We start from the raw sequence: 20,737 nt of genomic DNA on the forward strand, positions 1-20,737 counted from the left end.
GCTCATCATTCGACCTGGCAGATGCTAAGCCGGGCGGTACGAGCCCTTTCTGGGAGCCTGTCGCTAATCGCGCAATAATTAGCTCTTCTTGCGGGGCAGGGGAGAGAAAAGGTGCGTTGGTTTGAAAATGAATAAACAACGCTCCTCTGCCCACGGGCAACAGGTATACGAGATCCTTCGTCCTAATTTAAAGATCCTTGTAACGGGTAATCGTAATCGAGACTCAAAACAAAAGACGCGCAAAAGACGCGAAAAAAAAAAAGATACACACGAGCTACAAAATAAGGGCAGCAGGCTGACGGGAACGAAACACTAAACAAAACACCCGGCAAAAATTGACGCCACGGTTTTATCGACAAAAAAGCTCTTGCATATGCAAGCGACACCGGACTCTTTTCGCAAATCGTCGAATATCAATCGGTTCGCATCGGTAATGCTTCGAAACCGCGTCCGTTTGGGGTTGATTATTGGATGTCTGTTGTATTGTTGCTTCGAGCACGTTGGTTTTTCAACTCCGATGGTTTGTTTTTCCGCCAAAAAAATGCCGGTAAACGCCGACAGCATGTGTTCATTTGTAACGGGCGCGTGCGCCTCCTTTGAAATTGGGAGACGAATTGCGCACGTGCGCGTGAACTCGGGCACTCAGTTCTGTACCCCCGGAGCTGGTGTCGCTCACGTAGTGAATGAACGAGCTCACGCGAGAGCTGATGAGATCAGCACGGATGAATGACTTCTTGGATGTTCATTGAGTGATGGTTTACCCTGGGTAAAATTGTTTTCTGTACAGTTCATTTTCGTTAGTTCATGGAAATGCAGTGTAGATTGCAGTGTAGAATTTTTCTCGAATAATTTTGAATGCATGTATTGCGATTCCAATTTTGTTCCAAAATCTTTATAAAAAAGTGTTTGAAATGTATTTAATATCTATATATAATCAAATATTAACATAAAATATAAAGAAAGAAGTTTTAGAAAATATGCGTAAACTAATTAAATAAGTTTCCATACTTTTTGGGTTTTTAATTTAAGAATTAGTGATTTCTTCCCTTACAAACACTTTTATTGTAAATGCTGCCTTGAGCACATTCACTTCTTAAAGTCGCTTAAAGTAAAAAAAAAATCTTTTCAATGTACACATTTCACTGTATACAAAGGATGGTGTATACTGTTAAATCTACAGGATGTTTTTACCCAGTTTTGTGTGTAAAATACAGAGAAACATTAGCAAAGTAATTGCATTAATGCTGCTTTAAAATCCTTTCCATATTTTTTAACGTAAATAAACACTATACTTAGCTTAAAATTTGAACAAAACTTCTTACATGTAACTTTTGAAGAGAATTTTCAAATAAATTATACATTATTTTAATACGTGTAAGTACTTTGAACGAATTCGACCAATCCTTGGAGCAGCGAATTTTAACGATTCAGCCTAAAACCAACGCCTTGTCTCGTCAAAACTGAAAAGTGTTCATTACCAGTGAAGGTGTACCGACATAATCGGTACGCAGTGTATCGCTCGTGCAAGTTCAGCCGGAAAATGAGTACCGCTACTTTTCAAAATGGCATGCGCTACGACATGAGCGACCTGAGTGCCGTTGAGTGTCACTGAGCAACGGCTAATTTACCATTCGTGAACGACCGGCGCAGGCCAGGATTGGCTAATTTTCCCGCCGGTTGGCATCGAGACACTCAAAGCTCAAGGTTTTCGTTCGTGAACGCGTTCATCTGGCCAGTTGATTCACCAGCACGTGACACGTTCACTACGAGTGCCACCCGTGAGGATTGAGATGAAACCCGCACCGGCCGGCTGAACATGCAGCGCTGCAATGAAGTGGTGGCTCTCTTTTACTAGCTCGTAGTGAAACAGATAACCCTTAACACGAGTGGTGCGCAAATTTGATTGAATGGTGATAATAAAAAAATACTCTTCAATCCAGCCCAGAACACACCTTAACCTCCATTCATACAATCGGGTGAAAAGAATAAAGCAAGAGAAAGAAAAAAAATGCAATAATCACTCAGCTCTCCCACTCAAGGGTTAAACCGGCCGGTGGGCGATGCTTTCGCTCGCCGCTGCTCTTTTGAACGCACAGTAACACATTCCGCCGGCCGGTATAAGCCGGGTGTTGGGAAAAAAAAAGCCGCAACCCTCCCTGTGAGGGTGAAACCCGTGCGGGGGTGTGAATGGCCCCCGTCAATGGAAGCGAAAAGAACCGTGGATGGGCGTAGGGGAGGCCATTCGGCCACGGAATAGAGTGGCGAAAAATGCCGGTACCGGCAAATCAAAAAAAAAAAAAAACGCACCGCACCATTGAACTTGGGAAAACCGGTCGATGGTGGGTGGTTTGCTATGGTGGGTGGGAATAAGGGTACGCTACCGGGACCAGCGGTTGCACCGAACGGAGTGTCATTCAACTCGCGCACCCCCGCGGCATAAATTCGAACCGTTGCACTTTTGGCTTGGTTTTAATGCATTTTTTTTGGGCGGCTTTTACCACGCCGCTAATAGCATTTGGGAAATGTACTTTTTTTGTCGCTTGCAACGAATGCAACTGAACCCCCCGCGGATGGGAGGAAGTTCGCAAAATGGGCTTTACGGAGAAGGTCAAGCCGAGTGTCTAGTGGAAACTTCCATCATCAGAAGAATGGAAAACCTCCGTGCGAGCGAACGCGACAGGTGCCCAGTTCTGGTGTGAACGCAGGCTCGAACCTTCCCAGGGATGTGCACGGGTGGGGTGAATGGGTGGGAGGGCTTAAAAGAGAGGGGTTGCTTTTTTTAATGACTTTTTTTTTCTGTTACACTCTTATCATGCAACACAAATCGTCGGTAATTAATACGTGTTCTTTCGGTTGGTTATTCGGCCACTGCTGCGGGACATAAATTTGTGCTTGTTGGTCTTCCGCCTTCCTCTTCTCAGTCTCTTCCTACCCCTACCTTAGTGAGGGGAGGGGTAGATTGCATCGCAGCACACTTTTCGCCCAGAAAATCCCAATCAAGAGCCCGGGTTTAGGGAGCTCGCGGGAACGAAATATTCGCCAATAAACGGCGTGGCTTGGTAGCGGGTTCGCGCTGCCCCGGGGGATTTTGGTACAAATTAACCTGCAAACTCTGCTGGGGTTGTTTAATCACACATGCGGAGGCTGTGGCAGCGCGGATGAAGCTATAAACGCGCGGAATATATTATGCATAATAATCATAAAGGCATGTCGAATATGGGGAGAGAGCCAGCACGCTATCCTTTTGGGCTTCTAAGCGTGTGCAGTGTTTTGTTTTATTTTGGTTTTGGATTTCTTTTGATCAATGCACATTAAGATGGAACAGAGAGAGAGAAAGAGAGAGAGAACAAAATTGAGTTTGATGCAAATCAATGCACACGGCATTAAGAGCTTATAAAATAAGAGAGTCTATAAAATGAAAAAAGGTACAATCGGTTAAGCCAACAAGAATGCGCTGATAAGTTACTGAGAATGATTACAAGGACTAATAAATTTTTTAATAATATTTGAAAATTTTATTTAAATTCAAATCAAATCAATCATTTTTGCTTAATGAAAATTAGTTTTTTTTAATATTTCAATATGCAGAACAAATAAAATTATACATACCATGACACTTTTTGATCTGTTTAAGGATTTCTGGCCCTTGGCAGCTCCCAAGAAATTATGTGAAGTTTTGGTTGATTTTTCAAAAATCAAAAAAATAAATTGTTATTAAATAATTAGTGAAACCCATTCAAACAATAAGATTGAAACTGATTTTAAAATATAATAACAATGATTGAGGTTTCTGTAGACTATGTTGAAATTCCCAAAGACTCTTTTATGCAAAAAATCGAGTATTATCTCGCTCAAATCTACCTCAAGGATTTAGATGCCCTCAGAAGCTCCTGACACCGGATCTATCCATGGTGCGCTTCAGGTTCTCGTGCATTTCCTGCCACGAAAATCAATTAGCCAAATTTGAATACCAACCCGAGATAAGTAAGACACTAGTGCAAAAGGGGGAGAAAAAAAAAATGCACACACAAGCAACCAGCTCAAATCAAAATCCCCCCCACTTTAACATGCATTTAGTTTACTTTTTTTTCTTTGCAACGCTCCAGCCGGCTGCATTTAAGCCAGTGTGGATTTTTTCGGGAGTTAAGGTTTTAACTTTTTTGCTCGCCAGCTTGCCGCTACATTCCCGCCGGCTGCTCTGCTTTAAATCAACCGGTCATCGACTGTTTGCAAAACCCGAAACCCGAGCGGCGCATTAATTGGGGATGAAGATAAAGCTGTTCGTACTCGTTTGGGCCGCTGAACGACAGGACAACCCGCACCCACACGCACACGCACGCACACACACAGTCACACGGTCGGTTTATCAGGTGCCGGTGCGATTTTGCGTGCGGTTTTCAGGATTTGGATTGCGAGACGCCCGCTTGCTTCATTTCGCAAAATGTGAAGGTGAATAAAACCATACCGACACGCCTGGAGCCTCGGAATGACACCATCGTGTCGTGCGACGTGTGGTCCGATCGTGTGTGAAAGGAGAAAGAGCACCAGAAAGCGGGCCAGAGAAAGGCCAAGAATGAGGCGGAGGAAGAGAGAGAGAGAGAGAGAGCGAGAGAAGGAGAGAAAGAGAGAGAGAGAGAGAGAGAGAGAGAGAGAAAGGGAGAAGAGCTAAACGCCAAAATGTCGGAACCGATCGGTCGGGCGGTCTTTGGCAGGGTCTGCCACCCGAGGGGCCAAAGTGAATGTAGTTTTTCCAGTTTTGCTCCCCCTTTACAACCCATCCACCCCCCCCCCCCCGCTGCCTTGTCCTTCACCACCTTCATCATCTCTTTCGCCGGTGCAGCAAAGGTTAGAAGGAATGTCCTGTGGCCGCATACTTTCGAAGACCCGATTCGATCGGAATCGGGCGAGAATTCTTATTCTCGTCACACACACCCCGACACCCCGTCTTCCCCTTTTTTTTGCCACCCCTATCAACACGGGTGGTGGTCCTTTACCCTTTCCCCTGTCTCCCCCCCCCCCCACCCCCCTCTGGGACCTTCGAACCCTTCGAAAGCACGCGCAACTTGCTCCTGATTGATCGGGTCTGTTAATAAGCGCGCCGCAACCGAACCGTCAGGTTGATTGACCCGTTTCGGTGTGGTGGTTTGAGAGGGGGGGGGGAGGGGGGAGGGAGCGAAGGCCCGTTGGCCACAGGAAGGGTGGACCTTTCTTTCCGGCCCAGGCTGCAACAGGAGCAACGGCCATCCGAGGAATGCCGAGTGAAGGGACCTGCCCTGTTGAAGCTGGATCGCGGGAGAAGAAAAGAAGACAAAAAAACGCAACAAGATGCACAATTTCGGTGGAAAACCGCGTGCAGCAGTTTCCCGCTCACTTTTGGGGGGGGTGGGGGGGGGGGGTTAAGATCGCCCAAAAAAGGGCTGACCTTCTCCTGTGAGGTGTCACGGTTGCATTCCAGAAAGGCGCAAAGACGCAGCTTCAGCCTCCACGCTTGACGTTCTCTTCCCAAACTTAAACGAGCAAGCTCGAAAATTCTGGTGGCCTTCTGGTGTCCTGTGACAGATCCTAATGGCGTCGGTGTTGGGGTTTTGCTGGAGATCATCGTCCTTGAACCCGGTCTTAGGCCGCCGGCAGCCAGTTTGCGCCAAGAACGCCACCACCGGGGAAGACAAGCGAACCAAAAGGTTAAGACCTCCCGAAAAGTAAAACAGACGTGCCTGATTGCGCCCGAATGCACCCGATAACCTGCCCGTGTGGGCAAGCGAGGTCACCAGGTCCGGTTTTCCGTGCAGCTCCGTGCGTCTTCTGGAGCTCGTCAGGCGCGAGATCTTCTTGCTGCTTCGCTCCGGTGCTCTTCCTGGTGATGTTTAGACACAACGTTGCCCCGCATGAGGCTAATGTCCAGTATGCTAATCACGGTTGCGCGACTGGACCGCTCAAGGACTGCAGCCCAAGGGTCAGCGCAAGTTCAGCTTTTGACGCGGTAATGAGCATGTTCGGAACTAATCACTGCGCCATTTTGGGGCATTCGCGCAAAATGCACCCGCCCGGAGGAGCCTGGGGAGTTGCCGCGCTAAAATGAAGAGTCACCTTGGCGGTGACGCCGAAACCCTTCGCCATTAGAAAGATGGCGTCGGTGACAGGCGTCAAATGGTGCGCTGATGTGATGACTTCTTGTTTGTGGCTAAGTGACGTGACTAAGTGTCACAAAGTTCGCTCGGGCGGGGATCCAAAGGGCCTGGCGGAATTTAGCATGCATTTGGCAGGTGATGGAAGAACGCCCGTTTGCTAATGGTAAGTAGCGAGAGCGAATAGGAAAAGCAACAAAAAAAAGTCAGTAAAATTCCTCACAACTTCTCACTCAGTCGTTAGCTGATCAAACAACTACGCCATGGCCGTGGACGCAAGTTCCTATGCACTATCATGTACCAGCTCGTGCTGGATAGATAAAGGTGCCGCTGGCAACTGTCGGGGAGGTTTCGCCTCGAGCCGTGATGTGCGGACCCTTGCGCGATCGAAGTCGCGATAAGGGCAGACATTGGCGCATCCGGCGAGTGGCGTCAATTTACGCCAGGATCCCAGAGCAGCCGCGAATAATGTAAACACGAAATGGGTACAAAGAAAGCAAGCCAGTTGCCCGGTTGGCTAGGTTACTGGTTATGAGCTAAGCTAGCGTTTCTGAGGAGCTGAGGAGTTTGCTCTACGGAAAAGTCCTTAACATAATCGTCTACTTTCACCCGTTACATTTTGGGAATAAACGCATGGGAACATTGCTCAGGCGAGTTCTTATTTCTCGCCCGTTCCTGTGAGAGGTCTACGAGCTCCGACTGATTGGAGACACCTTTTTCGGACCCTGGAGTTGATAAAATCGGGCACACTGAAGGTTTACCGGGAAAATGAAATGGAACCCTTCCGGGTGGTGTGGTTTCGATCGGTCTCAAAGGTTATCGCCGGTCCAAGATCGGACCGTACCCGCACGCAAGTTCTTCATTCTGGGAGCTACCTTATCTTGGCGGGTTCGGTCAACGGCTGATAAAGAACAAAAAAAAAATACACAACAAACGGATAAAACAACCGTTGAGCCAGCCACGTTCGGAACGGTATCCACGGTCGCTGGAGCGCGGACGAAGACGATCGGTATCGCTATGGGGACGTTGTTAACAATCGCTACATGAACATGCGCGTACAGGCAACCGATCGGCGTGATGTCGGCGGTGGCGACCGTTTGAACTCGTTCCTGGAACCGGGTATCGGCGAAAGTGGTTCCGATCGATCTTCGCTTCCTGGAACACACGCCCTTTGGCGGGTCGCGTATGTGCTCCAGCTCGTCCGGTTGTGCTACTCGCTCGTCGACTGCTCCATTACGATCCGAACGACCTGGCATGGAGGTGTTGAAAGTACCAGAACTACGACCACCCAGAACCTTGTGGAACGTCTCAACCGCATTCACAGCGCGATCGGGGGATAAATTTCAAATTGCTTCGACGTGCCATTTGCGGGTGTTCCATTTCCGACACTTCGTGTTTCCGGCAGCGGAAATGCAACTTCTTCGTAGCGCTAAATGCGCGCAAAACGTGTCGCTGATGTCGCGTTCCCACGATGCGTTCAATTAATAGCGAGAGCCAGAACCAGCACAAAGAACCAGCTAAATGCTGGAGTCGCGTTACCAGCCTTCCATGCCGATGGCAACCAAACGGCAGTGAGCAAACGAGCATAAGACGCCCCGGTTAGTACAGACTTATGAGATCATCTGACGGTACGTGCCGTTGGTCTTACGATCGCGCCGCGAGTGAGCAATTGCTCCAATTCGCGCCGGTTCTTCCTCCTTGACGGGTGGCGTGGTGTCGCGAACCGAGAGGGTTTTCGGCGCCGCTTCTCAGACGTTGAGAGGCGTCTACTCGATGCTCGATGCTTAACGCGGGTATGACGCATCACTCCCTCACAAATCTGGGGGATGAATTTCCGCTTGCGTGGGTATGGCACCATCTTCCTAGCGTACAACACCACCACGTGGGAAGCCGTGTCTATGCTGGATGTCGCAATTAAGGGCGTTGCATGCTCGCGATCGCGTTACCGGTTGCTTCCGTTGGTTCGTTTTTGTGGCGGTTTTTGCGCGCGCAAAAACGCCCACCACGTGGTCGCGAACCTTCCCATAGAGGATGTGCCTCGAACCAATGCAAAAAATGAAACCCCCACAAACCCATGCCCGGGCAGAGTGCGGATTTGCTACGCTCCTAATCATGGCGAATCGATTATTCAGCCCGCGCTGCCTCTAATCACTTATCATCGGCACCGGAAACGCGCCACCACAACTAGAGCGTATCGTTTTGCGCGAGTACTGTGCAGGCGAAAGGGCTGAAAGGGCCCGGTGGGCTGGCACTAGCGCATGCAGCCAAACAATAACAACCGCAAAAGCAATAGACGCCACGGGCTTTTGCGCCGATTCCCCGGGTCCCGGGAGCCGTGGCGCAACAAAGTTGACGCATTCTAAACAACCCGCCCTGGTGTTAGGTGCACGTGGAGCAGTTGAAAAGGGCACCCGTCAAACACCTCTCGGTCGGGTTTTGGTAACGTAGACACGCGCGGGATGACTTCTTGCCGTCGCTGGCGTAGGTGGCCTGGTTTTGGGTGCCGGAAAATGGTTCCAGACGTACCTCGCGCGGGCTGGTGCTAACTTCTACATCTCCTTGCCAGCGCTAATCACGGTCGTTCGCGTTAAGTGACCCTCGCTTGGCTCTCGGTAACAATGTAGCAAAACCGTAAAGTGGTTCGGCGGCTCAAACCGGATCCATCAAACCACCCCAACGGGGGCTTCCACAAGTTTCACAGACCCCAGTTGAGTTGACGTTTGAGTGCATGGGTAAGGGGGGGGGGGGGGGAAGGGTTTTATTGCATACACGAGTGACAACTGTTTACTAATATTCGTTATCTGCTCTCTCAAAACCCCTTCACGGCAAAACCATTAACCGTTGTCTCTCGCTCACACGAACGTTCACGCTCGCGTGCTCACTTTCGCTGCGTTGGGTCGATTTGTAATGTAAACAAACCCCCCATTTAAGGGGGGGATTGGGGGAAGGGGTGCATCGAGGTGCATTGTGCAGGTGCAATCTTCTCAGATGGCCCAGATTCCCCCTTGTCGCCCCAACCACCCCGGTGAGCGTGCACCGTCGTCCGAAGTCCGGCATTCTATCCGAGGCTCGCTCGCGTACAGTAAACAATAACAAACGGGTTTACACCGCACCGGTCGGTGGGTCGAGTGAGATTGCTGGGGGGGTTTTGGTGGCGAGGGGGCGACGCAACAAAAGGGTTCGAAAAGGGGTGGAGTAGCGCGCGCTGCTGCGTGCATTAATTGATTGAACCGCCAGCTGCCGGGAGGGAACAGAGCGTGAGGATGATGCGTAACCCATTTTGACAGGTGCCGATTTTTGTGGGGGGATGGATAAGCCCCGTTTATTGGCGCGTCCAAGGGGTTGGGGGCTGGGCAGGAAGGATAGGGGTTGCTCGATCTGTCATTACGCAATCGGGTTGCTAGCGGGTGTCGAATTACTCACCGATGTTTAATGGGAATACATGGAACCGTCATTACCGGGAAGCGAATATGATATATCGCTGTGTTCATCGCTAGAAATGTCAAGAGAGTGCTCTCGAGCTGGCACAGATTCCACCACAGGGACCGTTTTAGTTTGTTTTCAGTACATCGAGACACAAGTTTCATTCATTTCCGTTAAGTTTTATCACACGACACCTGCATCGGATGTAGTAAACACAAAGCGTACATCTCATTCATAACCTATAATTGTTTACGAGACTATACTTCACTAGTTGAGCTTGATTGATTGTAGGTTGTGGGACACATTGAATATTAATTAATATTAATAACTAAAGCTTGAAAAATTAAATGTTTCAAAGCTTTTTGAATATTTGCCTTTGCGCAGAGCTGTTAGTCACTTTTCCCTCCTGATAGGTCTTTTGATCCAGTCTCCATGAGCTAGTTTCTTCTAACAATTGCTCTAGTTCCGTTTCATTACTCATTTGAATGGCATTTGTGGCATTTTGATAGCATCTTCTGACTGTATGCGCAATTGTGATGCATAACACAATTTGCTCACCACGCAAGATACTTCCCTTCTTGAGAGCAATATCGCGATCGGAATAGCTCCCCTTTTGCCGGACGTCTATATGAATGTAAACAAATGACAAACCCCGCCGGTAGCAATCACAGAGTGGGAAGTATTACTCGCTGCCTTGCCACTCGATAACACCCGGGAAGTACATTTATTTACCTTTCCAACGAGCACTCGCTAATCGGCAAAAGCACATTTTGTAGCAGACTTGTTGCAAAATAAATATTCCTCCCACCACCGCCCGATCGATAAGAGATACGGAACAGCTCCGTGCCATTGAGGCGTTCAGTCCACGCGCGCTAATCGCTCGATTATCCCTGATCTGGCGGCAAACTAGCGATACGCGACATTGTATGAAAGGGTACACTGGCAATCCGCCCTGATAACCGCCACCACTCGCGAGTAGGCGACGCCAATCTAACCTCGATTACTAATTGCCAATTGTGCGAAGGGAGGATCGGGCGGGAAAAAAATGGCACGAGAATTGCCGTCAGATTAGCGCACTGTGCGGTGAAGTGGCTCCACTTGATGTCCGTCCCAGTTGCAGCCCTTGGGCGCTAGAAAACCAGCGCTATAAGGAAGCAGTTGGTGGCTGCATCTACATCACGATGTCGAGTGTGTCATCGCCCGGTTCGGGTGACATTACAGGGCTTTAGCCGTTGGCTTGCTGCGAGCTGTCAAAGCTGGGCTCGAGATGAAGCACATCACGCGTGCTTGGACGAGGAACGATACCGCCTGGAGAGAAGCGACCGTAACAATGCTAAAAGAGCAACGACAAAAAAAAAATCCCAACACGCTTCGGTCGGCCATCAACCGGTTCGTAGCGTCTCGTACAACGCAAAAAGCTCACGCTCGTGGCGCACATGCTCGGGGGGGCACATGCTGCCGGGTTTTGTGGCACTATCTTATCACGCCGCGATAAGTGAATTGATGATCGGTAGTTAATTATTTTCCTCTAGCCGAGCTTTTCCACCGAACCGGCGCGGGTTGCGGAACCGTGGCAGGATTTTTCACGCGCCAATGCGCACGACCGCAACCATTCCACGTGGCTGCGAGGGGTGGTGGGTGGGCAACAGGTGCGCGAGGGACAAAAGGGCGACCGAAACCGCGTGAGGGTCTGTCTGCGTGTGCGGGGCTCTGGGAGCGGGTGGTGTATGGAACTCCCCACGGGCGTGGAAGTGAAAGTTCACCAAGTTCAAGGACACGGACATGGGTTTTCCTTTCTTCTTCTTCTTCTTCTTCTACTTCTTTCTCCGCCCGCCATTTTTCGTTTGGTCCGTACCATTTTTTCGTCTTCTCGTCTATGGGTTGTTGTATGAGCCGGCGTCTGGCGGCGTCGCCATCGCGCACTCGCATCCTTCAGCTTCTGCTCCCGAACCTGCTGCTGAACCGTAGATGATGGCAGAGAACAAAGAACTCGCCACGTCGCAGATCCTTCCGGTGGAGCAACGTGACACGTGGCAAAGGGAGTGTGGAGGCTTATGTACTGGCGCACGTTGGCCTGCAAGGGGCACGGACTTCCCAGAGCGGTGTTGTCGAACCGACTTTGGGGGGGAGGCAGGCTAGACAACGTGCTGGAACGACTCGTGTTCCTCGCCAGCATGTCTAACGGTGCGTTTTGGCTGAAAGGTTAAAGCGAAACGCTTTCCCAGCGCCCGCGATATTCAGCTTTAAGTTTACGCCAAAGTGACTGATTGAAGGATGGCGAGTGGCGCGATTTCGCGGGATTAAAAGCGAGCTAAAATAGAGCTCATTACGGGCTGGGAGTTTCGGAATGAAGAACATCACGGGCAGTTAACTTAATTTCATTGCTTTGGGGCTCGTTTGGAAAATGGCGCTTTGAAGAGGCATTAGAATGAGGTATCTTGAGTTGATTGGGCCTCTGATAATCGATGGCGAAAGAACCATTCGAATCGATTCCATTTACCTTCGCCCATCCAGCAGTTGCGTAGAGAGAGAGAGAGAGAGAGAGAGAGAATGGGCTGAGTGAGAACACATTTAAGTTGTCTGGACCATTGTACTCCTGCTAGACGCAATACTTGAGGATCTTTTATACATACAGCACTTCCCCATCGAAGACCCCACACGTTCCCGGTACCGACCTCACAGACGGGTCCTTCTTCGCAAGGATCATTACCGGCACAATGCGTTCTGCCAAGAACACTCACCCTTCATCTCTGTAGTTCACCAGTTCGCGGAACGGATGCGCGTGGAAGATGGCATCTCAGCCTGCGAGTGACAGTTCGGCATGTCATGCTCCGGTGAGTCACTCACTCGGTGGAGCAAAATTTGGAGCAACTCGCGCTCAGCGTCCCAGACACATGGGCCTGGTTTCGGTTCCTTGGACTGTGTGGTACATAGAACCGATACATACACCCTCGCCGGTGCGTTTGTTGAAATGAACTTTAACCCCGACCTGTTGCCACCCACTCCGCCGATGTCTTCAATGACTCATCGTTCTCCGCTTGGAATGGCGCTGGAGTGGAGTGTCGAACTCGCCTCTTACTAATTGCTGTCGTTTACCGTCTGCGTATCGAAGTAGCAAAGCATGTTCATGGAACGCACTCCCAACGCTCCGGAGGTTCGCAAATTTCTTCCGAACCGGCTGATGGATCTTTCCGAAATGAAAGTAAACATACATTTGAAAAAAAGAACGCATCAAATTGCCTACACGTAACAGCCGCATGTTGCAACTTCGTCATTTCCAATCTTCAAGATAGCGACCCAACAGGGAGTTGGGGGGGTCATCAGTAGATACGAGCCGTGGCCTTGACACGGTTCGATGCTATCGCGGGATTTCGTAACGATTTTTTTTGGGTCCATTTTTGCTGTTAATTTGCCAGATGGCCGACCGATAAGATCGGCACGTTGGAAAATGCGCGCTACCGATGCAGGTAGGGTTCCGGATTCCATCATCTCTGCCAGATTCTAGCAGGGGCACGCACACCGGACGAACTGCAGCTTGTCTGCTCGTAACTCATCTGATTTCTCCGTAACAATGGTAACAAAAACGGCAACCTCCTTCTCGTTTACCAAAGTTTACCGAAGGGATATTTGAGGACGAAATGAAAAAAAAAGCTAAACAAGCTGAGAAGGAGTGAGAGAGTGAAAGTAAAGAGCGGGAGAGAGAGAGAAAGCAACCTACAATGTAATAAGCAAAACCTTTTCAATGCGCATTTTCGTAATGAGTTTCTACTTTAGGGCTGCTGGAAAGAGCCATCCTGCCTGGCGGGAGTGCATTTCTATGCGCTAGCGAAATCCCGGAGGGATAAAAAGGGTCCCGGTGACTCTTAAATTATCTGGTAATGGTTCCGGCTGGGGCTGGCCGTCATGAATGAGCCGAAGCGACGTAAAGCTGCAGGATGCGAAGGTACGGGAGCAAACATTGCCAACGAAATGAAATGAAGTAAAACTTGCTGACTTCATTACATTTGCCATTCAGCGTGCAATCGCGGGGTTTCGGTGTGATTGACGTTGTCATTCGGCGCGCAATGGAAGCCCCTTTCGGGGGAAAAAAAAGGACACATCCCGAGCGGTGGGTATTAGAAAGGGCTCGCTTTCAGCTTCTTCTAGGTAGCTAACCGACAAAGCCACGTCCCCACGGGAGCACGCGTGAAAGGTGCTGAAAGTAATGCACTTTTCATGAACCCCCGTGAACAGTTCATCGTTCTCAGATGGACAAAAGCGAGAGCCACAGCTTAAAGCTGCAACCGTTTTGTTTTTTTTTTGTTTGTTCCTCATCTCGCACGAGGGTTCGTCCAGAAATTCGGGACATCCCGCAAATAATTCCACGCTCGTTAGCGACCTGCCCGCTAGCGGATGACAGCCGTTCTAACGAACTGATCGGTCAAGCTCGGCCTATCAATCGGCGATCGGATACGCACCGTTTCAGCGGCACAAGACGTCCTTTTATCACCGTTTAACGGGCGCTCGGACACTGCTCATTAGGGGCAGCCGAAAGTTGCGGCGCAAAATGGACACACGCAGCGTAATTGGAAGAAAACGGACTCGCTTATTTTTAAACTGCCCTCGAAAAGGTACAAATTGTGTCGCTTGGGTGATTGACGCCGGAGGCACGTGGGATTGACTCATAGGACTCTCGCATGCTACCATCCTCTGGCTGTAGGCAAGATTGTGCTGCTGTCCGTAAACGGCCGATTGTGATTACAATGTAGAAGTTGGAATTTCGCAACATCCGGGCATATCGTGAGGACATGCACGACATTAAGAGGTTCGTTAGTTCCCGAAAAAACGCCGCTTTCGGGTGTGTGTTTTTTTTCGTCTTTTTACTCAGGACATAACGGCGGAAGTCAATCCGGTTACTCACTTGACAGCTGGATCATTACGATCGTACAATGCGCTCCGATTGTCAAACGATCCGGGGTGTTGTCCACCAACGCGCCAAGTTTGCCGTTGATCGCGGGAAAAGCCGTAAATTTTGCCCCTTTATTGCGATCCGGCTAGACAGCGCCCAGCAGTACGAACGTGCGTCGTCACCCTGATGGGTTTATCACTCGCAGCGAAGGGCGCAATGGCCGCCGGGTGAGACCGAAGATTCAATCAGCGCCATAGTCTCGCTCTAGCTTCCCAGCGGCCTGCGTCGACGTCGCTGTTGGGTTGGTCTATTTCAGGGGGTGGAGAGAGGGGGGGGGGTGCTAAAAATAAACCCCGACTGCCGGCAGATGTCTTTCGACAGGGCCGTTGATTTGATCGACGGTCACCAACGAGAACCAGGGGGAGACATTTTCCAAGCTACGCCGCAAGGGAGCGCTGGCCGGGTTTGGACGTGGAGCAGTGGCCATTTTTTTTCTCTTCCTTTGGCGACCTTTTTGGTTCGACAAACGTACGCGTGCGCGACGCACTTCGTCATCTGGGTCTGGCTGAGGTCTGGCTGAAGGTGGCACGCGCTGGGCAAGTTTGTGGTTTGGCCTGGCGGAAAAACCGCTTTCCACGGGCTCGCCCATTCCGTTTTAGTTTCGGGCCCTTTTTTCTGAGCCGTGGGGGTACGAAGATTGATGAGCGCTTTCGAAGTTATTCTCGACATGTTTCCGCTTTGTCATCTCGCATTTCCCGAAACCCGATGCGTGGTTCGTCTTGGTTGCATCCTGTTTACCCGCCTAGGTTGATAGGCTGACCTGTTTCGACGCAACTGGAGCGGGGTTTTTTTTTCTTCGTTTAGCAAACAAACCGCCCGTAATTTGTATCGAATCAATTGGCACTACCAGCCTGCCAGGGTCTGTTACCTGCGGGGAAGCTGCGTTACGCGTTTTGTTTAATTATGTTTTGACGAGCGCTCTTCGCTCACGACAGCGAAACGTCAGTGAGGGTCGCTCAAGATCGTGCTGTAGAAATGTTTACAACGCGTTGGCGTGTGACATTTTCGGCACTTTCGCGACGCGTGGGTCCTTTTCCTCCTTTGATAAGCGCTCGCAGGGTAAATACGGAAATCGGCAAACGGACAATCACACGATAGGTAAACACCCGAACACCCCGTGAAGGATGACAACGCTATCTCAAGCCGCCCAACCGGCGGCTCGGTATTCGTTCATCGAACGGGGTAGCAGGGGGTGGCGAGGGGGAGGCAGGTGGTGGGGTGAAATGAGGGGTGGATTGTTGATAGACGATGCTTCCGCTTCGCCGAAAAAAGGGGTTTAAAGGAGCAGCAATTGGGCGGAGAGATGGTAGACCGTCTCGTCTGGCACCTTTACTCAAATGTGAGCCAAATTCGGGATGAGTGACAGCCGCGTGAGTGACCTGTTGCAGTGCAGATGTGGGTGAGGGGGGTGGAGTGTGGGAGGTGTAGGTGAGAGAATGAGAGAGAAAAGATGGTGTCTCATGTGGGGAGAAAATAGGAGCACAGCATCCAACAATCTCGTGAGAGGTGACAGTTCGGTTGGACAGTATTCCTGAGAATTTTGGGGACTAATACACACCCACACACACACACGCACCTACCCACGCATTGTTTGAGCCGGTTAGGGGAAGTTTCCGGGGACGCAGAACTGTCCCGTTGACGTGTTTCCCTTTTTTTCCCCCCCCCCCGATTGGCATTTAGGGCACATTTCAGCCGGCTCCGGTGATACAATCGTTGCGCGGGATGCTGCAAAGGTATCGAAAGGCGGCACGACCAAGAGACTAATTTTAGAGCAACAGCGGATCCGGGCAGGCTGGGACATTGTGGAGCCGTCGCACTCGCCTCCCCGCCTCGTATCTCTCGACCCCTTATTCTCACTCCCACCGAGGGTTTTTTTCGTCCCGGTGTCTTTTTCGTTTAGAAGACAAGACTTCTGAGACCCACCTTTCTCAACGTTCTTCGCCCCATCTCTTGCAGCCTCACTCTCTCTCTCTCTGTCTCTCTCTCTCTCTCATTTTCTTTCACTCACTTTCTCTCACATCTCCACCGTGTCTGGGTTCACGTGGATTTAATTTTGGAGGTTTCGTCTGGGACACCCCACGCCGGGACTGTCAAGCCCGGTCCAGCAGATGCAGACGGAACTGCGGGCAACGCAACTGACAGCCCGGACCCTCGGGGGCCGCGACTTGATGGACGTTTTGTTGCATACGGTCAGCGACCCGTTCCGACGCATCGAGAGGCACGTTTTGACGAGTGGGGCTGACAGTGTCTAGTCCCAACGTTTGCCGGTTATTGCTCCCGGCACGTCAAAGGCGGATAGATTTATAGGTTAAGTTTGACAGCGCTAACGGCGTCGTACGCACTGTCACACTTCTAAAATGGGTGCGATATATATATAAAAAAAAAGCCACCGTAGATGGACGACGCGCAGCGAAAGCAACAGCCACGTTCGACGGTAGGCTGCTGCAGGAATGAGGCGAAATTAATATCAAACAAAGTTTCCCCTCCGTTTTTGGGAAGATCAAGTTTGTGGTTGGGGGCTTGTTTTTTTATTTGTTTGTTTGCTAGCTGCATCCGGCCCCGCGAGGTATCGAGAACCAGCCGACGTAGGAGTGACAGTTGCGTCCTCTGTAACGTCGGCAAATAAATTGACTCCAAGCTAATGCATAACCTACTCATTCGCCAAGGTACTCGGCTCTGGAAGCTGCGCGATACGACGCGCGACAGCTATCTGTGCAGATTAGAGACTGACGCGAACGGTACGTTATCAGAATGACTACCCACTCCGGAATCTGGACGTCCGCAAAATGGTCCACGCTGGCGACGGCTGCCCGTTCGATAATCACTTCCGTCGTGGGGATTTTTTTTTTTAAATATTTTTTCGCGACTGGAGTTAGCGCGTTGCTAAGGGTGCGAGCTGACCTAATTCGTGGTCCTGGACTTAGGGGAGAGCGAGGTTCATGACGTACATGACGTACGGGAGATAACGCGGCCCACTCCAATCAATTTGGGGTGGCTTTAAGACCGGGGGTCTGGCCGCTTTTTGGTGCAACCGGAGCCGAGATCCCGGCGCAAGGGCGATCCTCTTGCGTGCGTGTCTCAATCAAGGGAACGGGCCAGTTGATCTCGGACCACGATCCGTGGCTATTTCCGGGCACGGCAACAACAAAAGCGCAATTTTCGGCAGCGACAACCGAGAATTGGACCGGGGATCGCCAGAATTAGTGGAAGATTTACCTACGACAATAAAAATAAAATCGGTTGGGGCGAATACCCGGTTTGATCGAGGCGGCCCGAGGTGCGCGTTTGTCGTACATCTTGTTTGGTGTTTTTCTTTTCTTTCTCTTTCTCTCTCTCTCTCTCTCTTTCTCTCTCTCGTTCACATGAGATACACCCCACGGGAAAGGTAAAAATAGCCAGCAATAATTCCAAGCGAATGCGCTAAGAAAGCGAGCGATTCCTTCCGCCCTAAAGGGCCAGATGCGCTCCAGATGTAACAAGGAACGGGGTCCGTGAGCCACAGCTGTTCCGCAGCCGCTGCTGTGTTGGAATCAATCTCAATAAAGCCCGGCATTCTTACGCCGGCAATTAGGATTAGGTCACCATCGGCCCGGGGGTCGCGTGAAACAGCACCCGGAATCGAACACATCCGCGTATTTATAGCCGAGATGGGCGCTGTTAAACACCGCCGAGCGTTAATTGTTGCACGCGGTTCGATTGTGTCCGCCTTTCGTCCATAATCGGATGTCACGCGGCTAGCGGGACGGAATTTCGGGAAAAAATTCTAAACCAATGTCCCAAAAATATACGCCCCAAAAGTTTCCGCAGCTCAGCAGCCGTCCCTGCCTGGTTCTGAGCAAACGTTTGCGCGCCACAAAGCGAATTCAAGTGCGCAAAAATGGCGTTTAGATTCACAGCAAGGGGTCTTGCGTTTACGCAATCGAGATCATCGGTGCTCGGCACTTCAGGTTGCATAACTTCACCGCTGCATTTGAAAGGCGCCATCGAAGTTGAGCGCGTGTGTGCAGAGTGGAGGTACGCAGCATGGCGCAAAACAGGCACGTCCAACAAAAAACGAAAAACGAAACATTCCAGCGGTTCCCTTCAATCTAATCTCGCTCTAATGTTTGGCGTACACAGTGGCGCCACTCGGTACACTAATCTATCACACGACGGTGCGCTCGGTCAGGGTTGGGCTACTTCTGGTGGTGCTCTTGTGCGATTAGCGACCGATTTTCTAGTACGCAATTCGGCCCTCCCCGGCTGGCGAGGGCGATACGAGTGAACGATGGGGCGTATCGCCAAAAAATGTGATAGAAAAAAAAATTGAACAAAAAAAAACACAAATTCAAAATTCAGCAGCTCGCGGTGCCCACTTCCGTCCAGGGAAGAGCCATCCGCGCACCGATAAGAATCCCCCACCAGAGGGCTAGAGACGTTTGCGCGCGCACCGATAAAATGAAGTCCGACCCCACAGGCCATCGGGGAGGCCATCGGGCACTTCTCTGCTATCGGACCGCAGAAACCACACCAAAACCGGAATCTACGCGGCAACACTGCTCCCAAGGCCACTGGGCGCCATCGTCATTGCACTTTTTAGAGTTATCAGGTCCCTGGATTCGGTGGCTACCGGTAGCTGCGCAATAGCTTGTTAGGAGAAGATGTTGAAGTCAGATGAAGGAACCGGCGCCGGTGTTGGACACCTTCTTGATCATGCTCACGAGCACGCCCTGACGTAGTACTGACTACTTCTAAGATGCGATCGTAGTACTACCAGGAGTGTGGAATTGTTTTCTTTTTCGAGGATCTTGGGGATAAAGGACATCTTTGATCTGAAAGGTGCCACAATGTGCACGAGCTCCACAACTCAACCACTCTAGTCTAGTTTACTCCAAATTCCAAATTTCCCTGCTACAAATTGTACATTCAATTAGAAGCTCCCCAAAGATGTCGCCAATCAAAGTGGCATACATTCGCAGCTCCATTCCAAGGCCCCACAACTAAACCCTCCTTCGCGTTCCCTTGCTCAGCCCTCTTTCTCTTACTTGCCGATGAATGAACACGAGCCGCACAAAACGCCACAAGCCTGCGCTCAGCATCTCGAGGCGCTCGGTACCCCCGTGGGAACTTCTGCGATAGTGTGACTAAACGAGGCGTTTCCGACAAATGCCACCATCCAGCGGCGCTATTTCCGCCCCGGATCCAAGGCAAGCGCGTGTTTCGCGACGCCACAAAAGGGAGAAGCTCAGCAGCAAAAAGGGCGCGTTGTAGTGACCCGGAACAGTGCCAGAGCTAGCCGAAAAGTGGGCTGATTAGACGTTCGCGGGATGGAATATGTAAAGCAGCAGCAAGCTGAATGAATGCCGTTGCGCGAGTGGGTTAGAGGAAGGGGTAAGAGCAAGGGTGAGAGAGCGAGATGAAGTGAAACATTCCGGGGAACGACCACCAACGCGACCACGCAGTCCGCGAAGATCTTGGCGGAGATTTGGAGTGTTGCGCTGCTGGATGACCTTGAGCGACTCGTTTAGTTTCGTTTGCCCAAAAGCCAGCCAATGGCATACAGCAACACACACACACACACACACACACACACACACACACTAATAAACATCCCGAGCAGTGGAGGCTCTCCGGCGAACCGCTTTGCACGCGATGATGCTTGCATGATAATGACGGTTGTGCGTTAATAACGGTTGTGTTATACGCACGGCGCTTCACATAGTGCGTGGTTTCTATTTTATTTTTCTGCTTCCTTGATCTGTCACTTCTTCAACCGGTTCGTCCCATCCACTGCTCAAGGTTGCGCCACCTGTCAGGAAGAACCCTTTCGGGATACCGCGCGCATTAAGCGGCACATTCGAAATGTTAAGCGATCGGTCGAACCTAATGAACCGTGCGATTGGAAATTGAATTAAATCGTCGCCCACCGGCAGCCCACTAATAGGGCCCACAAATCACACGCCGTGCTCTGGAGGGTGGAGCGCGACATCTTGAAGGACGTCCAGAAGTTAGACCCTTCGCCCAGTGACAAGGAAGCAATCCAGAACCTGTACAAGGGGTCCTTCAAATGGTACGCGGTACTTACGCCGCTCGTAAAGCACATTCTCCCTAACATTATCGTATTTTGTAATGTGATAAATAATCAGCTTCTAGGACGAGCGCAGCGGGCTTGTCGTCCATGTAAGACTTAATTTCGTGGATAATTTTACAGGATATCTTCAATCTAGGTCCCAGCGCACCCGGACATCTAAGGTTCTTCTAC

General features: G+C 50.6%; 1 protein-coding gene across 1 annotated transcript in view; it reads right to left on the bottom strand.

The window, feature by feature from the left end:
* The window catches only part of LOC128728947 (uncharacterized), a 31,256-nt gene extending 18,585 nt beyond the window's left edge, over positions 1–12,671 (bottom strand). Inside the window, exon 1 of the mRNA XM_053822598.1 lies at positions 12,645–12,671. Coding sequence (XP_053678573.1) covers positions 12,645–12,671 — 27 coding nt within the window. The remainder of the gene's footprint in view (positions 1–12,644) is intronic.
* Between the last annotated feature and the right edge of the window lie 8,066 nt (positions 12,672–20,737).

The sequence above is a fragment of the Anopheles nili genome, chromosome X (genome assembly GCF_943737925.1).
Source record: "Anopheles nili chromosome X, idAnoNiliSN_F5_01, whole genome shotgun sequence".
Taxonomy (NCBI): domain Eukaryota; kingdom Metazoa; phylum Arthropoda; class Insecta; order Diptera; family Culicidae; genus Anopheles; species Anopheles nili.